The sequence below is a fragment of the Rhinolophus hipposideros genome (genome assembly GCF_964194185.1).
Source record: "Rhinolophus hipposideros genome assembly, chromosome: 9".
In the NCBI taxonomy this organism is placed as follows: domain Eukaryota; kingdom Metazoa; phylum Chordata; class Mammalia; order Chiroptera; family Rhinolophidae; genus Rhinolophus; species Rhinolophus hipposideros.
This window is the reverse complement of record NC_138055.1, coordinates 31,641,784-31,662,601: the sequence shown is the minus strand read 5'-3', so window position 1 is coordinate 31,662,601 and position 20,818 is coordinate 31,641,784. Positions and strand designations below refer to the sequence as shown.

The following is a 20,818-nucleotide window of genomic DNA, read 5'->3' as shown; positions in this document are numbered from 1 at the left end:
AAATGAATTGCGTTAGAATCTCTGTAGCTTGGAACAATGAGCAGCACAGTGGGAGTCATAACATCCCCCCAATTGCCACAACGATGGACTTCTGATTTCTCAAAAAGAACTGAATTTCTTTAAATTGTCTTACCCAGGAGAGAGGCAGATTTGCTGATTTTCATGAGAAATGGTCTTTTGGAAATATATTTAGAAATGCTTTTTGAAGTGTTCTTTGAAGTAAGTTATGTGTTCTGATGTGATGTCTCATCATCCACAACTGTGACTCTTTCCTTTAGGAAAACACCACCTAGCCTATTATTAGTCCCAAATGGCATTACTTAAAGATGACCACTGTCTATGATCACTTGCATGTGAAATGTTTACCAGGGGTGAGTGATATATGACAAAACAACATGGATGCAGTACTTTTACTATTATAATCATCTAGGAAAAGGACTCAAAGGTTAGTTTGAAAGACAAAAATGTTCCAAACATATTACACATTTCACATTTATGGATTGCCTATGACATACAAAGTAGTGTGTCAGATGATAGAAAGGAATGAAATAGATGAAATTTTTTCAGTGACTAGCTAGAAATGTTCTACAAACATGCTATATCTCATATGAAACTTTAAAGAATACTCTTGGCTCATAATTTCTCTCTTTCAATAGTTTGAATATATGGTTCAACTCCCTCCTGGCCTGTAGAGTTTCTGCTGAGAAATCTGATGATAATCTAATGGGCTTTCCTTTGTAGGTTACCATCTTCTTTTCCCTAGCTGTCTTGAAGATTCTTTGTTTGTCATGGATTTTAGACAGCTTCAATACAATGTGCCTTGTAGAAGGACTGTTGGGATTGAGGTAATTAGGTATTCTATTTGCTTCTTGGATTCGAGGATCCAGTTCTTTCCATAAGTTTGGGAAGTTCTCATCGACTATTTGTTTGAATATACTCTCTTTTCGCTTCTCTCTTTCTTCTCCTTCTGGTATGCCCATTATTCTTATATTGCTCTTTCTGATGGAGTCAGAAAGTTCTTGTAGAATTCTTTCATTTCTTTTAAGTCTCAAGTCTCTTTCTTCCATCTGTGTAATTTCCAGGTTTCTATCTTTGATATCACTGATTCTTTCCTCCATCTGGTCAACTCTACTACCCTAGCTGGCTATTTCATTCTTAATTTCTTCTATTGAGTTCTTAATCTCCAGAAATTCCATTTGGTTCTTTTTTAAAATTTCAATCTCTTTTTTAAAATGCCCATGTTGTTCTTTGATTGTGTTTCTGAGTTCACTAAATTGTCTTTCTGTGTTTTCTTGCATCTCTTTGAAATTTTTCAGAACTGCAATCTTGAATTCTCTGTCATTTAAGTCACATATTTCCATATCTTTAAGTTCCTTTTCTGGAGACTTTTCACTTTCTTTCTGAGCTGTCTTGTTGCCTTGGTTATTCATGGCAATTACTGATTTATTATTTCTCTTCCTAGACATCTACAGGAGTGGCTTCTGCAACAGGTTGATAGGAAGAGGTCTTTCTTTTGTTTTCCAGTACTTGTTGGTAGAATGTTTTGTTTTCTTTCCGACTGCAGCGTTTTTTTTTCCTCTCTCACATTGTAGTGCTATGTTTTCGCTGCACTGTTTCAGCTTCTCACACAATGGGGAGATTCCCTGGGAAATAGGCTTCTCCTCTGATAATAGTTCATCTGAGTCACAGGGCGCAGTATCCATGTGGGTATGCAGAGAGCTTTTGAAGTTCCAAAGCTCTTCCTGAACCAGATTCAGAGCCCATATGATTCACCAGTTCTGTTTACTCCAGCAGGGATTCACCCAGATAGGAGGGGTGAGGAGCAGGGTGAGTTGTGAGAGGTGGCCCAGAGCAATGGTGGCAACCACCACCACAGCCGGTACTGCTTCCACAGCTCCTTCCCCTTTGCCAGAACTACTTAGGCTGCAAATCTGTGTGTGCGGTCCACAGCTCTCAGAACAGCAAATATTCTGTTCTTTTGATCTGACACTGCTACTGTTCTGCTTCTAGCACCGGGAAGGTGGGGGAGGGGCAGGCTCTGGGAGGGTAGGAAGGAGGCGGCTAGTCTCAGTGCCTAAGGCTTCTGTTCTCTGCTCCGCAGTGAGGGCTTAAACCACCATTTTCAGCCTTCTTCCCTCAGTCTTTGCTCCGAGATTTCTGCTGTGAGCGTTGGGTTCAGCCGTGTTATATGCTGCCCCCTCAGCCCTGTGGGCGATAAGCGGAGCCCTAGCAGTCTTCCCTCTCCTGCAGCTGGGGTAGTTCCGGGATGCAGCAAGCTCGGAGCACTGAGCTAGGTCTGCGTCCTGTGCCCATGTGGCTCCGTATCTATACTTCTCCCTTCCCTCCTCCCCATCTCATGTGATTCGCCCACCTTCAGGTGAATTTAGTAGTGGTCCTCTTGGTCTTGCCTGTCTGCTGTGCAGGGAGTCCTTTGTGGAGTTATAGTTGTTCCATTTGTTGTAAATTCCAGGGAAGATTTATAGAGGCTCACCTCACACCTCCATTTTGATGATCTCCCCAAATATTTCTTATTGGTAACAAAAGGTCAGTAAAGCAGTTGTGTTGTATAATTTTACTTCAGCCAGAATTCCATGATTTACATTGTTTCTAGATGGCAGTATCGAGCTAAATAATTTTGAAGTATTAAATGCATAGAAGTTGGTTAGTTAGAGAAGGAAAATCAATAGTAATGGGTCATGCCAGTACTTTTTCATTATTGTAAATGATCCAGTGGACAAGTTGAACATGAGGCCTGTTCTCAAAGCCATTTCTACATTTTTCTTTTCAGTCTCACTTTCATTAGTCTTGATTTATATTGAGCTACCTCAATTTTAAGATAAAACGTCTTCTTGATTTTCCCATTATGCCATATACTGCAAAATATTTAGTTCCAAGGAGGTTTTTACTGAGATGGGAACTTTATTAATTGCACATTATATACTTACTCTTTTGGAAACAGTGGAAGACAAGTCCAGGCCAGTAATTCTGCATTGTTGGTTGCACAGATAATCCCAAACAGTTTTATAGTAAGCATGGATTCCCTCGGAAGTGACTTTAATTCAAGAGGAAAATTTATCCTAAAATAAAAGAAAGCAGATTATCTACCCAATTGCAATGATATTTTCATAAATATTTTCTTATTGTATAATGCTATGTGATAAAATTATTTAAATATTTGAATTGAGGCATACTCTTGAACTTTTGTGTTTAATTTTATAAAAATGGAAATATAGAATAAATATGTGGAGTAATGAGACTAGTTACTCAATCAATGGAGATTGCTATAATTATAATTTTTACATGTAAGCTTATTTTTAAAAATTACAATAACTAGAACATTTACTATTTGTAAGCACAGAGGAAAAAATGGTTAACATTTTCTCAGAGAATGGGGGAAGGCAGGAAATAACTCGAAATGGGTCTTAAAGAGTAAGTTGGCTATAATCAGATGGAGATTTAGAAAATGGTATTCTGAGAAAAGTACATAGACAATTCACTTTATTCCTCACATAATCTAGAATAGTTTTTTTTTTTTTCCTCCCAGTGAGTTTGGCTTCTTCATGTATAACTTCACTTATTAGTCAGATTTTCATATAAAAAATGACAAAAAATCTATAAGTTACAGTGGATAGTTACTGCCAACCTTGATTCTCTCATTTTTATTAATAAAAATAAATTAATCTGGGCTAAGAATACATGTTTTCTAAATAGTTATTTATTCATTTCTTAAATACATATAGATTTTTAAAGCCAGACTAATCTCATATTCACTGAGAAACCTTTTTGTAACTTTCTACATGGCTATTAAAAAATCAAAGGAATAAACTTTTAGATGAAAAAAAAGGAAGAAAAATACTGTAAGAAGCAATTCAATAAGTGAAGTCACATTGTTTCTTGTTATTCAAGCAGCTGGCACAGATCTGAAATTTTAACCATGTTTGTCCTACTCTACTACTGAAAAAATGAATAAACATTAAATTTTTTTAAACACATTTCTATCCTATATGAGACAATTTTCCTAATACCAGAGTAAGTTTTTGATAGTAAAATGAGAGATTTAAAAGCTGACATCATTTAGAATTTTCCTACTAATACTGATATATAACAATAGACCATTGTACGGATTTTAACTTTTGTTTGAGTGAAACAGATTTTTAAACAGAATAATGACATGGCTTGACTTACATTTTGAGAAAAGTCCCTTTCGCTGCTGTGTGAGAAAGATTCTAAAAGTCTAAGGGAAGTAGGGAGACCACTGCAAAGCTACTGTGTTAATAGAGGGGAGAGATGATGGTGGCCTAGATCAATGAAAATGATGAGAAGTAATATTCTGGGAATATTTTGAGGAGAGAGACAGTAAGATTTCCTGGACACATGGTTTGAGAGAAGGAGATTCTGACCTGAACAATTGGAACTGGAAATGATCATCTGGAGTGGCTATCCATGTGTGGAACAAGTTTGGATGTAAGATCAAGAGTTTAGTCTTAGACATGTCGAGTTTATGACTAATGCCTAGGGTGGTGATATAAATTTGGGAGTTATTAGCATATAGATGGCACTTAAAGCTACATGACTATAAAAGAAAACTAGAAGAGTAAGGATAGATACAACAGAGAAGAAGCTTAAGGGCTAAGATCATTATCAGTCTGGAAGAAGAAAAGAAGATGGAGGAGATAGTATGTCCAATGAGGGAGGAGGAAAGCTAAAAAAATGCGGGAACCAAGTGGACAGCATATTTCAAGATGGAGGGTGAGATCAACAGTGACGACAGTTCCTAATAGATTATATAAGATGAAAACTGATTAACAAACATTAGATTTTGCTATGCGTGTCACTGGTAACTCTAATGGGCAATTTTAGAGGAGCAGAGGTGATGAAAGCCTGACTGGAATATGTTTCAGAGCAGAGAAAAAAATTAAAGAAAGTAATTATAGAAAACTCTTTGGAAAGGTTTTGCTGCAAAGCAGAGAGAAAAAGAAAAAAAAAAGTTAACTGTTGATAGAAGAATGCAGTAGAGTTTTGTTTTGTTATTTTAACTTAAGATATGAGAACTATTTGTAGAATATAAATACTCTGCCTAAGATTTTATGTGTTGTAAGAAACAGTTGGAAATCACAGTGAAACATCAGCTTTGGAATCAGAATGGGTCTGAGCACTAGTTCTGCCATTTATTGGTTGTGGAATCTGGGGCAAGTTAATTAATCTCATAAACATCAATATTCTGATCTGTAAAATGGAAATGACAATACCTGCTATGTATTTTTGTTTCTGAAATGAGATAATATATATTTGGGCTATACTGTGATGATTGGAATATAATAGGTGGTCAAAAACTATGCTACATATTATTAAACAACACAGTTTCTGTCCTTAAGTACACAGTCCGGTAATTAAATGTATGATCAATTATAATGTAATGGCACATATTAACAAAATATATGAAGAATGCTATAGGCACCTAGAAAATGGTAAATCAATATTTTTAGTGAACATAATATAAAATGAAAATAATTTTGGATTGAGTAACTACTGGGAGTATCAAAGAAATTTTCACAAAGAAATATAACACTTGTGTGGTCTTGATGGAAAAGAAAAAAATATTTATGTAGTTATTTTAACAACATGAATGATTTTCTATTTATTTTGAGATTTTTTTTGAAATTGACTTTAGTTTTAGGTTTCTCTCTTGAATTGTTTAATTGATGGAACACAGCTGTTATTTGAAAGTGAATCTGTGTTTTTGAAACAACCAGGAATAAGTTTTAATTAATTCAGAAATAATTTTAGTAATTGAGCTGGTTAATAACTTTTTTTTTTTTTTTTTTTTTTTTTTTTTAGAGTTTATTGGGGAAAGGGAACAGGACTTTATTGGTTTTCCAAGTCAAGTTGTTGTCCTTTCAGTCTTAGTTGTGGAGGGCTCAGCTCAGCTCCAGGTTCAGTTGCCAGTTGCTAGTTGCAGGGGGCACAGCCCACCATCCCTTGTGTGGGTCGAAACTGGCAACCTTGTGGTTGAGAGGATACGCTCTAACCAACTGAGCCATCTGGGAGCTCAGTGGCAGGTCAGCTCAAGGTGCTGTGTTCAATCTTAGTTACAGGGGGCGGAGCCCACCATCCCTTGTGGGACTCGAGGAATTGAACTGGCAACCTTGTGGTTGAGAGCCTACTGGCTCATGTGGGAATCAGACTGGCAGCCTTTGGAGTTAGGAGCATGGAGCTCTAACCGCCTGAGCCACCGGGCCGGCCCTTAATAACATTTTTGAGGAGACACTAATAACATGGAATTCATTCATTTGTCCAGTAACACTTACTGGACTCTTATTCTGTCTGGTGCTGTGTTAGCTGCTAGAGATAGAATGAAACATTTTTTAAGTAAAAAACAAAAGATGTGTTTATCATTTAGCAGAAACAAACAGAAATATGAACAAACACATTCAATAATGGATCATACGAGAGTAGTTTGAGGTTTAAACCAATCAATGAACAAAAACGTGGTCAATTTTTTTGAATAAAACAGAAAGGGTTTATGGAGAAGGTGGAAGAGCATCTTGACATACAATTAGGTGTTCCCAAGGTGGGCATTAAAGGCATTGTGCTCTTGACAGACTGTGGACCCTTAGTAGAGTTGTAATTTCTTGATTCACATTTAGGGTAAGTAGATCAGATACAGAGAGTGGCTGGGGCAGGAGTGGGACTAACTCCAGAGATAAAGGTTCAGAGATAGGCAGGGGTCAAACCACAGAGGGGCTTCTGTGCTGTGCTAAATGATTTGTACATTACCTTATAGAAATTGGGGAACCATTGAAGAATTTTACAAATAGAACTGACTCTGTGCAATGCAATGGGGTTTTGCAATTGAAAGTCAGATATTTGGTCAAAGGAATTAAGAACCTTAACACGAGAAGAGGAGATAAAGGCTGTTACACTCCTGGAATAAGGAGGATTTACTTTGGGATGGGAAGAACCATGAAATATGTAAGAATTAAAGGCTAGATGTTGTGTCTCAGGACATGTCTCCATTGATTGAGATAACACTAAGAGTGGGATAAATGGTGTTATCTAACATCGTTGTAAGACTCCTAGAAATGTTGGCAATTTATCAATAGGAAAGTACAATATTGGGAATTAAAATTTTCCCAAGAAAACCAGGCCTTCTGAAAGGGCTGATGGCAAGTGGAATGAGAAGTTTTTTGTTTTTTTTTCTACTTTAGGTGGGAAGAAAATTGGCTATAAGTGAGCCGTGGAGACACCAGAGAAATGGCTGAGAGACAGTGGAGTAGTGTCATAGGAACAGCAAGGAAAAGAATAAGTAACCATGAAAGAGCCATGGGGCCTATGAGCCCTCTGAAACTCTGAGAAAGAAAGGGCCTGAGGTCGGGGGAAACAGAAGAGAGGAGGCAGGCATGGACAGTGTCAGGTGATACTTTTCCTTATTGATAGAATAAATCTATAAAATGGAGAAGTAAGAGCTAGTCACCCCAAATTAGATGGCAATTTACACAGTCCATAGATAATTATTGTCAAAAGAGTTGATTGTTTAAACAAATTTGTATTAGGCTTTTGTTAGAAAATTGGGATTATATTATATATGATATTTGGTAATTTATTTATTCTTTGTTATATCTGGAATCTACCTCCCTGCAACTCTAAATAGAGGGAAATACTTTTATCCACAGCCTATGAATGATTAATAATTTTCCTTTGTTTCCAATTTCCCTCTTTGATTAGTTGAATAATGTGGATTGGACACTTGTCTAGGTTTTTAAATGGATTTTTAATCTGTTTAATTGAATAATCAGTTATCCATTAGCCGTAGTGTATTTATCACAACACTGAAAAAAAAAAAAAGCTAAAGCTCCTGATCTTTATTAGATAAATGATCCTGCCAGAATAAAGATTAAACTTACGTTTCATTCCAGTTGACCAAGAAGAAAAACAGTTTTTTGACTGGAATATTTCTGTAGCTTCTCACTTGGCACAGTTTCTTTCCAGCATATGTAAGCCCACAGGAAAAAGAAAATGCTTTATAGCTAAAAAGAAACAACATTGATTCAGTAAGCTAAACACTATCAAGGAAACAGTTTTCTATATGGGTCATTTATTTTCATAGGTAAAAGTCAAATGATAACTTGTTTGACCGTATAAGTATGCTTTAAAAACTACTTTAATAATTTATGTTGGTGATGTCAGCAAGATGGCAGAATAGGAAGCCCCAGATCCTCCTTCCCCCAGAGAGACTCCAATTCAACAGTAATACATAGATCTAGTTCTTTTGTGAAAAATTCAGAAAAAGTTAAGAGGCTCCTGCACTGCAGGCAAGTGCAAAACCAGCCACATAGAAATCAATCGGAAAATTCATGGTATTCATTTTCCAGAGCTCCTCCCCTAGCAGATCAGAAGGAAACTCTCAACACCCAGCTTCTCTTTGGGTGGGAAAGAGAAGACTACAACATACATCAAGCATTCAGGCATTTTAGGGAACTATCCAAGAGACTGGTTTCTATTTTGCCTGAAACTAAGTGCTGTATAGGAATGGGTGTCAGATTGGGGCCTCTGAAAACAAAGGTGGTAGTCTGAACTAGTACATACTCACTTATCACTGTCTTTCCCCCAACTCAGTGCAAAATAAATAGGAGAAAAACCCCAATTCCTGGCTTCTCCCTGGGGAGAGAAAGAGTTGGAGAATGTGTCCAGTGTTCCAGCTTCTGGGGGATTGCCTGAGGGACTGGTTTCTGTCATATCTCTTTTATTGAGGTGACAGGATCTGACATACTCTACATGCCTGGGGACCATGGGCTACTGAGAACAAAAAAGAGCCAGGCAGCTTGCAGCTACTCCAGAGGGTCTGCAAGACACCAGAAAGGGGCTGTTAAAGCTTGGTGGCCTCCCCATTGGTGGGGATGGAGGGAGAAGGGAATGGAAAGAATGGAATGTACATCTGTTTTTTTTCATGGAGATGTATGAACAACTAGTTCCTGTGTCACTCCACTCAGTACACTGATGTGACCTGGCGTACCCTATATTTCTGGGAATAGTTGAGTACAAAAAAAGAATTGCACAACTTACAGGAGCACCAGTAAACCTGCAGTGGCATAGACAGTCACTAGACAGAATAAGAGTTACAAGCTCCTAAAGAAAGAAGCAAACTTCTCTAATTGGGAATTTAAACATGAAAATCCAGAGCAGATGCACCCACAGAATAGGTTTGAAAAACCCCTAGAATCTCTAGCTAGGCTAATTGGTGATATTATTTCTCTGTATGAAACCAATCCATAAAGACAGAGAGAGAGCTATTTTTTCAAATGCAGATATACCAATAAAAAGTAACAAGCACATGAAGAAAAAAAGAGGGAATTATGGACCAACAAAAGGAACAAAATAAATCTCTAGAAACTGACCTTAAAGAAATTGATATATATGAGTTGCCTGATAAAGAATTAAAAGTAACTATCATGATAATGTTCAGCAAGCTCATGAAAATGATGCATGGGGAAAAATGAGAATATTAACAAAGAGAAAATATAAAAAAGAACCACAAAAATTTTGGAAATTTTGTTACCATAACTAAATTGAAATAACAAACAAACAAAAAACACTAGAGGAATTCAAGAGCTGACTTCATCAAGCAGAGAAAGAATCAGTGAACTTGAATATAGGTCATTTGAAATTATCCAGTCATAGAAACAAAAAGAAAAAAGAATGAAGAAGAATGAAGAAAGCCTACAGGATTTATGGGAAACTATCAACTGGATCAATATACACATTATGTGAGTCCCAGAAGGAGAAGACAGAGAGAAAGGCAAAAAGCTTATCTGAAGTAATAATGGTTAAAAACTTCTCAATTATAGGGGAGGAAATGGACATGTAAATTCAAGAAACCCAATGGACCAAACTAGGGTGGGCCTAACGAAGAGCAGAATAAAACACATTAAAATCAAATTATCAAAAGTGAAAGAGAAAATTTTGAAATCAGCAAAAGTGATCTGCCATTTCAAAATAGAGGTCTCATAAATTTATCAGCATATTTCTCAGTAGAAACCTTGCAGGCCAGAAGGGAGTGGGATAATATATTCAAAGTTCTGAAAGAAAAAAAAGAAGTCAATCAAGAATATTACATCTGGCAAAAGGGTTCTTCAAAAACAAAGGAGAAATAAATACTTTCCTAGATAAACAAAAGCTGAGGGAGTTCATCACCACCAGACATGACTTACAAAAAATGTGAAAGGCAGTCCTTCAAGTTGAAATGAAAGGATAATAGAGAGCAACATGAAAGCGTATAAATGTGTGAAACTCACAAGTAAAGATAAATATATAAACAAATACAGAATACTGTAATACTGTAATGGTGGTGCATCAACCACTTTTAACTCTGGTATAGAATTGAAAGGAAAAAAAGCATTAGAAAACTATAATTATAAAACATGTAAAGTATCAAAAAGTGTAATTTGCGATATCAATAACTGTGGTGAGGGGAGAAGAAAAGAGTAGAATTTTTGTATGTTATTGAAGCTAAGTTATTGTCATCTTAAAATGGAGTGTTTGAAATATAAGATGTTTTATGTTAGGTCCATGATTACTGCAAAGAAAAAAACCTACTGGTAGAAGATAATACAAAAGAAAATGAGACAGGAATTGAAGCATGCTATTACCAAAAATCAACAGAACACAAAGGAAAACAGCAAGAGAGCAAAAGACGGACAAAAAACTGCAAAATCAATAGAAAACAATGAAAAAATGGCAATATAAAGTACTGCCCTATCATTAATTATTTAAATGTAAATGAATTAAACTCTGCAATCAAAAGAAATAGCATAGCAAAATGGATAAAAATGCAAGATTCAACTATATGCTGTCTACAAGAGAGTCACTTTTGATTTAAGAACACACGTAGGTTGAAAGTGAAAGGACACAAAAAGATGTTCCATGCAAATGGCAATCTAAAAAGAGCAGAAGTGGCCATATTTACAACAGGCAAAACAGACTTTAAGTCAAAATCTGTCACATGAGACAAAAACATTAAATAATGATAAAGGGGTCAATGTGTCAAGAAGATACAATTGTAAATATTATGCATCCTAAATTGGAGCAAATATATTAAGCGAACTTTGACAGAATTGAAGGGAGAAATAGACAGCAACACAATAATATCAGATGATCTCAGTACTGGTTAAAATGGATAGAACCAAAAAGAAGCTCAATAATGAAATAAAGGACTTAGTCAACACTATAGACCAAATGAACCTAACAGATATGTACAGAACTTTCCACCCTACAGCAGGAGAATACACATTTTTCTCCAGGGCACATGCAACATTCTCCAGAATAGATCACATGTTAGGTCACAAAACAAGTCTTAACAAACTTAAGACGATTGAAATCATACCAAGTATATCTTCTGACCCAAAGAGAATGAACTAATAATTAATAGTAGAAAGAAAATTGGAAAATTCAGAAGTTATTGAAAATTAACACTTTTGAATAATCAGTGGGTGAAACAAAAAATCAAAAAGGAAATTAAAAAATATCTTGAGAAAGATGAAAATGAACACACACCATACAAAAACTTATGAGATGCAGCAAAAGCAGGACTGAGACCAGTTTATAGCAGTAAATGCCTACATTAAAGAAAAATGATCACAAATAAACAACAGAACTTTATACTCAAGGAACCAGAAAAGGAAGAACAAACTAAGCCTAAAGTTAATAAAAGGAAGGAAACAATAAAGATTAGAACATTAGTAAATGAAACAGAATAAAAAATAATAGAAAAATATGAACAAAACTGTTACACCATGCTGTACAACAGCATATAGCTTTATGTCTATTTATCTGACTATGTAGTCTTTTTAATGTGAATTAAAATTAAGTATATTAGTGAATAAATATTAGAACATTCCTTAGAATAGCAATTTATTATGTTATACATCAGCGCTTTAAAATTCTTTATAAAATTATGAAAGAGAAAAGGCATAAAGAAATCATCGTATGGGTGCTAAAGAAATGTGTATAGAGAGATATATAGGTAGATAGTGTTTGTTTTTACATAAAAAGGTAAAACTTCCATTAAATTAATTCTATAAATATATGTACAGTTCAGTTATTTGTAAAAATACAGGCCAATGTAACAATTATTTGTTTTTACTAAAATTGTTTCTTTTGGCTTTTCTTTGAGATGCTAAATGCAGTGGGTACAATGAATTCATTAATAAATTACTATTATCTTATCAACTTTAATTGATTTAATCAGTATTATCTTATAGATTTAACCCATAAGGGATTTTAAAAATTATTATAATATTACCCTATGTTATTCAAGAAAATACTAAATAATAGAGTCAAACTAAATTCTGATGATGTTCCATGCATAATTGTGGTTACTTTCTATTGTAACTCAAATAACTCTAGGCTAATTCCCACTTTATCAAGGTATTAATCTCACAAAATATTTATCACTTACAACTGATGGTGATTAGAGTGATTTTTTCCCCTATTTTTAATTACTCTCCATCTTCCTGTATGTATGTATGCCAGCTCTCTCTTTGTGTCTTCTTTTAATTGGCATTAGTCATTTAGATTTAAACATGAAAAAAAGAAAATTTTAGGATAATCACTAAGTAGGATGAGCATTTTCTGTTCCCATAATGATATATTGACAATATGCAGTTATTTTTAATATGGAGAATGGGAGAAGACTTGAGGGAAAAGGAATATGTATTAGGAATAAAGTTTTTAAAAATGATTTTAAGAATAAGGTTTATGCTGATTATATTTCAAAATTTTATGAAATATTTGCTCCTGCAAACAAGACAAATTATATTCTAATTAGAAGCTATGTAAATATTACCACTTTTGTAAAAAACTCACCACCACTCACCTGTGCACCCAGGTGTCTGGAATGTTGTGAGCTGCATACACTGTGAAGCTAAGGTGGGAATGGAGACCAGGATTTACAAAGGAAACACTATCAGATGCATTTAGAGGCTGGAAATCTTCATAAAAGCTGCTGCAATAGACACGAATTAGCTGGTAGATGGATGTGGATAGTTCAGTTGTCACTTTTTCTATTAAGCCTGGTGGGGTAGGGAGTGATAGAAATCAGGTCATCTGTGAAGGGCCATATTTATTATTAGCTGTCTGTTATAACTTTGAAGTTTTTTTTTATAATAAAATTTAATTAAAATGACCCTCCACCAACTAAAGCCAATTAGCCATCTGTGCATCTATTACAGCCTGTGTTAGCTGCTAGTAGTGTAGATAATCAATAAGCTTTCATATCTTCAGTTGTAGAAATTTTGGAAGCATAGTCTTTAATCACACATCAGAGTTTTGGATTATTAATTCGGCATTCTGATCAACTGAAATTTGCAATAGTTTTTGTTTGGGTTATTATTGTTTAGAATCAATTTCCGGACAAGAAACATGTTTTCTATATGGCTTATACATTCTTCAAACAAATTCTATCTAAAAAGGTAATCATCATAAATTTGATTATGCTATGATGTTCGCCATTAACCGAACACTAATCATATAATATATACATTGTACTGCTGTAAAAAGAGAATGGTAGCAATACATGGCTGGAATCTGAAGTGTGCTTGAAATGATTTATGGTGTTTACTAAATCTCCTAAAAATCAAAACAATGCTTTCCTGGAGTTTTACCATTGGTAATTTAAAGGAAGTCTATTGATTTTTTCCTAAAAGTGGCTTGAAGTGTCATGCGGGAAGAAGAAAAAAAAAGAAGAAGAAAAAAAAAAGACTAAGGAAAGGAGCAAATAGTTCTTAAGTGTGTGCTGAATAAAGTCATGCTCATTTATTGTAGGTCATATGAAAAGGGCCACCTAATCAATTAATTTGAGGTAAACTTTCCCAAGAATGACTTTATTTCTCCTGATAAACTCTCTTTGCTGGAAAAATTTCTACCTGAGAGGTAGAAGGAAGTAGAAGAGACTGATGAAATGGACCAAGTAGAACTGGTGGCCTTTGATTCAAATCAGGAAAGATGGAGAAACTTATGAGAATGGGGAACATCATCCTACAGCTGGTGTTCAGTGTCAGACCTCTTAATGGGGCCAGTGAATAGCTGGCATTTTGTATGCAGTAGTGAATGAATGAAGGATTATAATCATTAATATGTTCACTACTTGCAATTATTTTTGTTTTAGTATTCAATTGTAGTGGTATTTTAAAAGTTAAAGGAAGAATAAACTAAAACATAAAAGCACAAAACATTATTTTTTATCCAGATAAAGAAAATCTTCAATTGACAGAAATTTAAGTGACAAAAGGGTTTTATGAGATGAAAAGAACGTATGAAGTGAAATGCTATGAATAAAATTATCTGGTCCCCCCCCCCCCTCCTCCTTTCTTTCCTCTGTCCCTTGTTCCTGAAGGGCTTTGCTGACAGAACCTAGAAAGGGAGGTGAGGTGGGTCACATGGCTAGCTGTGGTCATAACCAAAGACCTCTTAGTGCCATCTGCTTCTGGTCCCTACAGTGATGGCATTTGTCAGGCCTCATCAAGTCCTTGAGGCAGGCCTCCTTAACCCCCACAGTCTCGTCCTGGTAGTGGAGAGTAAGGCAGAAAACCATGGGAAGGAAATCAGTCTGATCTGATCTCAATGTTTCCCTTGTCCAACTTTGACCAGAAATAAGTACTGAAATGCTGCATTTTAGACATGTCTACTTTTCCACCACTAAGTCCTGGAGAAATGAAATGTAACTGCAGCATGGCCCATGGAAAGAAGAGATTCTTGGCGGCTTCCACACTGGAAGAGCTGGGCACAGGGCTCAGGAGCAGAGCGGGGCCTTGGGGCGGCCCTCAGGAGTGGGACATCTTGTCAAGCACCTGAACCCTGTGTCCCTGAGGGTACAGAGCACTACTGGGCCACCAGATGGGTAATAATGCCATAGTCTTGTGCAAGGTGGAGTCACCCTTCTGGAGGGAACTGGTGTGCCTTGGACGCGACGTAGTGGATGACACTGGCATGGTAGATGAAGATCTAGTAACCGTCTTCCTGCGGCTTGGCGTCTGCTGGGTGATTTTCCAGAAGTTGCCCTCGGGCTCCTCTTGGAAATCCCGCACAGCCTCCCCGTTCCGCCTTCCGTCTTCTGCCTTCGGTGAGACAGCGCTGGTCGACCTCGATGAGGTGCTTCCCTCAGCAGGTTGTACTGACTTCACAGCCGTCTGGGAGGCGTTTATTCAACTTAAACCCCACATTTACAAGGTGGAGACCTAGCAGGCTCACAGTGCAGTCCTTTTCCAGGGAAGCGTCCACATGGTACTGAGAGTGCAGGATGAGGAAGACAGGCTGCGTGGCCTTGGCTTTGTAGTGGTCCATCCTGGACACCACTTCTCCAGACTCCAGGTTCCTCTTCCGCGGGATGACCATGGACAGTGGTTCTCACCTGTCCCAATGCTGGGCCCGGGGTGCGCCCCCCACGCTGGCGCTTCAGCCTGTGAGGCTCCAAGTCCTGGTGCTCGGGGCTTCCCCACCTCCACTGTCGGTCACCGCCGAGAAGAGCCCAGCACACGCATCTGAGCTCCCAGGCAGCCAAGGAGAGGCTGAGAGAACAAGGAAGCACGACATGAGCAATTATGTTCTTAAAATCTGCTGTGATTTGTCTCCAGCTGGTGCCGGGGGAAGTCACGCTGCACTGTTGTTTATTCAAACACACACACTTCCGCAGGAGTTGTTTCTGAAACCTAAGTTGCTTTTGGGTTTCTAGTTGTTTTGAAAAGAAGATAGCAGAAAGAGCTAGCTTTTCCCTGCAGTAGTCTGCAGTGTTCCGATATTCAGGCATTTGGACTCACAGGAGAGAGGCCAGTTTCTTCCCACATCCGGCCCCTCAGCAGCTCTGTCCATAACTAAACATTTGTGTTGTTCAGTGTATGCTATTATTCACTTAGTTATTCATAATCTTGTGCAAAATTTATTATATGGCCAAATTTTACTTACTTGCGGTGCTTCTAAAATTGTGCCTTTTTGTGAAACAGCCTGAGGGGACAAGCACAGTAAACGAGCTCTAATTAAAATTCTCTGAGAAATCAGCAGTAGCAATTAATGAGATAGAAGAGTAAAGGAACATAAAAATAGTCCTAAAAGAGGCGTCATCACACTCTGGAGGCCAACCAACAGGGATTCTCCTGAACAACAGGCGTCAGAAAATTATAAATTTATAGAAACATCTTGTTTCATGGTCCCTATATTATACTATTTGTACTCTGAAGCAGGAAGCACAAACTTCTTGTTAATAATATCATTCTTGTGTATTATTATTATTACTATTATTATTATTACACATCTCAAGTGAATCATAAAGTTGGATCAGAGATCTTATTAATTCAAGCCCCAGCATATATTTTGAGGAATCTTACTTATTTCATTAATTATTCAAACTCTACTTTTGGGGCAGAACTACAGTTCTTGGTTATAATCTTCTTACAGGTATTATAGAGAGTTGTGCATATGCATTATGCTTTATTTTCAGCATTCCCAATGAATGGTGCATTTCAAACATCATCAGAAATGTATTAAGAACTCAAGATACTGGGCTTGGTGGTGAAATATGAAGAAATAATGTTTATTACACCTGATCTTCTTGGGAAAATGTTATGGTATGAAATAAACGATGACAATATGTAATTAAAATGCATTCATTAGAATCTATGATGATTTAGTATAGAATATAAGTCTCTGGGAACATTTATGTGTAGTTTTTTAAAAGGTTTTTATTAAAAATATAGCTAACATAGAATATTACATTATTTCAGGGGTACACATAGTTACTCAAGATTTATACAGCTGAAGAAGTAGTCACCATGATAAGTCCAGCAACCATCTGACGCTGTACCACATTATCATAATATTATTGACTATATTCCCTATGCTGTACGTTACATCCCCATGGCTCATTTGTTTTATACCTGGAAATTTGGACCACTTATTGTCCTTCACCCTTAACCCCCTTTTACATTTTTTCAATTACAGTTGGCATTCAGTATTATTTTAAATTAATTACAGATGTACAGCATAGTGTTTAAATGTTTATGTAATTTAAGAAGTGATTCCCCTGACTAATCTAGTACCCACCTGACATTATACATAGTTATTACCATTGACTATATTCCCTATGCTTTACTTTACATCTCCAAGACTACTTTGTAACTATAATTCCTTTTGTACTTCTTAATCCCTTCCCCTTTTTCACTCATTCTCAACCCCCTCCTGCCAGCAGCCATCAAAATGTTTTCTGTATCTATGAGTTTGTTTCTATTTTGTTTATTTTGTTCTTTAGATTCCACGTAATAGCAAAATCACATTTCATCTGTCTTTCTCTGTCTGACACACCACTCTGTCTGGAACAATACCCTCCAGGTCCACCCATGCCTTGCAGATGGCAAGAACTGATTCCCTTCCATGGCCGAGCAATATCTCATTGTATATATGTACTCCTCCTTTTTATCCACTTTTCCATTGATGGACACCCAGGCTGCCTCCCCATCTTGGCCATTGTAAACAATGCTGCAATGTACATATGGATATACACGTCCCCTCAAAGTAGTGTTTTGGATTTCTTCAGATAAATACCCAGAAGTGGGATTACTGGTTCCTTCTTTATCTCTTATTATAGTCTTTGTTTTAAAAACAAAGTCTGTTTTGTCTGATATACCTTGTTTCCCCGAAAACGAGACCTAGCTGGACCATCAGCTCTAATGCATCTTTTGGAGCAAAAATTAATATGACACGGTATTATATCATATTATACCCAGTATTATATTATATTATATTATATTATATTTATTATATTATATTATATTATATTATATTATATTATATTATATTATATTATATTATATTATTATATATATATTATAATATATTTATATATATTATATTATATATATCTGGTCTTATATAAATATAAGACTGGGTCTTATATTAATTTTTGCTCCTAAAGACTCATTAGAGCTGGTGGTCTGGCTAGGTCTTATTTTCGGGGAAACACGGTAAGTATTGCTACCCCAGCTTTTTTTTGTTGTTTTTTTCGGTTTTTGTTTCCATTTTTATGAAATATTTTTTTACATGCCTTTACTTTCCAACTGTTTGTGTCTTTCAATCTGAAGTAAGTCTCTTGTAGGCAGCATATGTGAGGGTTTTGTTTTCTTATCCATTCACCCCTCCTATGTCTTTTGAGTGGAACATTTCATGCATTTACATTGAAAGTAATTGTTGATAGATATGTAGCTATTGCCATTTTATTATTAATAGTTTTGATGTTTTTTTTGTTGTTGTTGTTTTTCCATCTTAAAGAAGTCCCTGTAACATTCCTTGTAATACTGGTTTGGTGGTGATGAACTCCTTCAGCTTTTTCTTGTCTGGGAGATTCTTTATCTACCCTTCAATTTTAAATGATAACCTTGCTGGGTAGATTATCCTTGGTTGTAGGTCCTTGCTTTTCATCACTTTGAATATTTTTTGCCAATCACTTCTGGCCTGCAAAGTTTCTGTTGAGACATCAGCTGACAATCTTATGGGAGCTCCCTTATTTCTTGCTTTTTTTCTTGCTGCTTTTAGGATTCTCTCTTTGTCTTTAACCTTTGCCATTCTAATTATAATGTGTCTCGGTGTGGGCCTGTTTGGATTCATCTTGTTTAGGACTCTGTGCTTCCTGGACTTGTATGTCTACTTCTTTGCCAGCTTACAAAAGTTTTCAGTCATTATATTTTCAAATTTGTTCTTAATCTTTTGCTTTCCCCCTTCTCCTTCTGGTACCCTTATGATGCGAATGTTGTTACACTAGATGTTGTCCTGGAGGTCTCTTAAACTATCCTCATTTTTTAAAATTCTTTTTTTCTTTTTACTGTTCTGATTGGGTATTTTATGCTACCTTGTCTTTCAAATCGCTGGTGTTCAGTTCTCTGTTTCATCTAGTCGGCTGGTGATTCCTTCTAGTGAATTCTTCATTTCAGTTATAGTCTTCTTCACTTTTGACTGGTTCTTTTTTTATGGTTTCTATATCCTTTTTTTATGCTTGCTATCTTTTTGTTGAAGTTTTCACTAAGTTCCTTGAGCATCCTTATAAGCATTGTTTTGAACTTTGTCTCTGGTAGATTGTTTACCTCCATTTCATTTAGTTCTTTTTCTGGAGTACTCTCCAATTTTTCATTTGGGACACACTTCTTTGTTTCCTCATTTTGGCAGTGCATACAAGAATGACCCTTACCACACCCTGCTCATTAAATACTATTATGTCTTCTGTGTATATTAGGAAAACTGAAGATCAAAGAGTTTAACTCTCTAAATTCACAAGGTCAAAAAGTGTCAGAGTTGAAATTCAAAACCAGTTCTGCCAAATTGCAGGTCACTGTGCTTTTCTCTTTTCTCTACATCATACTGTCACACATGCACTGTTTTGTACAGAGGAAAAGTCCTTCTGTGGCTTGCAATTTTATAGACTCAGAGCCTCTGTGAACACTACTTATTCCAGAACCTAATCCTCCTGCTTGTTATGTTGAATTTGCCTTTCAAATAGAACTTGACTTTAAATTTGAAATTAGTGACTTTGAAGAAAGACATCTGTTACTTTTCTGACATTTTTACATCAAAATATAATTAGCTAAATAAAATTTTACAGTTTCTGAAAGGGTCATAAGGATATTTTCGGTATTCCTTTAATTTTTATAGATCTCTTGCTTTTTTCCTTTTTTTTATTTTTCAAATGTCAGGCTAAAAGTTCAGAGAGTGTGGATAGTTATTCACTTGCAGGATAATCACTTTCATCAGTAAAAAGTTTTAGCAAATAATTTCCCCCCCAAAAAAAAATTAGTGTGTGTTACCATAATATTTGGATGAAAATTGAAAAAAATAAATCATCTTTGGTTCTATAACTTGTGTTTTTTTTTAAAATTGGGTACATGTATGTTTTACCTTTTTCTGAAGTCTCTGAATTTTGATGAAAATGCTGAAAAAGAGAAATATGTGTAAAGACACTCTTATTCAGAAAACAAATTCGCAAAACCATCAAACCAATAATATCCCAATTCTAAAAACTAAAATTTCTCTAGCATGACAAAAATACAAAGTACTTCTTGGTGTCATATATAAATATTACTTATTAAACAGAGGAAATTTAAATTGTAAGATGAAAGAAAAGCATAAATGTTGTTATGAACAACTTAGGTGTTTTGTTTGTTTGTTTGTTTTGTTTTGTTTTTAAAGAAATTTCTAGAATAAACTCAGCCTTATTATTATTATTAGAACACTTCTACAGATATTGCCTAAGTTCAACCCCTTCCACAACAATGACTAATCTTTTGATATAAGTGCATTTCTAATTCTGTTTAGTGTGTTCAGTTCTTATCATTAGCAGTTATTCAGATGCAAACTTTGTGCTGCATCAGAAACAGGGCTTGATCTGAGTGGGCAATATCATACAGATTCACTATGGAGTTCATTGTTTTTCTTTATTTTTAGGAGGTTAAATAAATGATAGTAAAACACTCAAGGTCACCTAGACACCTAAATTTAAAAGAAAATATTTGAAATTTATTTTTTCATGGTTGTTTATATTCATGTTCATTAGTACGATGGTTTTGTTTACATATTTACTGCCTTGCTTATTTGTGTTTATTTTTGTTAGAGACCTAGATTACTTTAGTGGTTTAGGATTTGCTGGTTATAACTTCATCATCATGAAAAGTATATAAGGTGATTCATAGATTCACTAAAAATAAGGTTTCAGTCCAAAAGCAACTTCAATTTTTTAATAAGGTCTATTTTAAATGACACTAAATTTTTTAAAATTTTGCTTTGACAAGTT

General features: G+C 35.7%; 1 protein-coding gene across 1 annotated transcript in view; it reads right to left on the bottom strand.

The window, feature by feature from the left end:
• PIK3C2G (phosphatidylinositol-4-phosphate 3-kinase catalytic subunit type 2 gamma) overlaps positions 1-20,818 on the bottom strand; it is a 276,846-nt gene that overhangs the window by 188,969 nt on the left and 67,059 nt on the right. Inside the window, exons 12-15 of the mRNA XM_081059023.1 lie at positions 19,927-19,960; positions 12,872-13,067; positions 7,905-8,027; positions 2,946-3,077 (exon numbers count right to left, since the gene is read on the bottom strand). Of these exons, the coding sequence (XP_080915149.1) occupies positions 2,946-3,077; positions 7,905-8,027; positions 12,872-13,067; positions 19,927-19,960 (485 nt within the window). The remainder of the gene's footprint in view (positions 1-2,945; positions 3,078-7,904; positions 8,028-12,871; positions 13,068-19,926; positions 19,961-20,818) is intronic.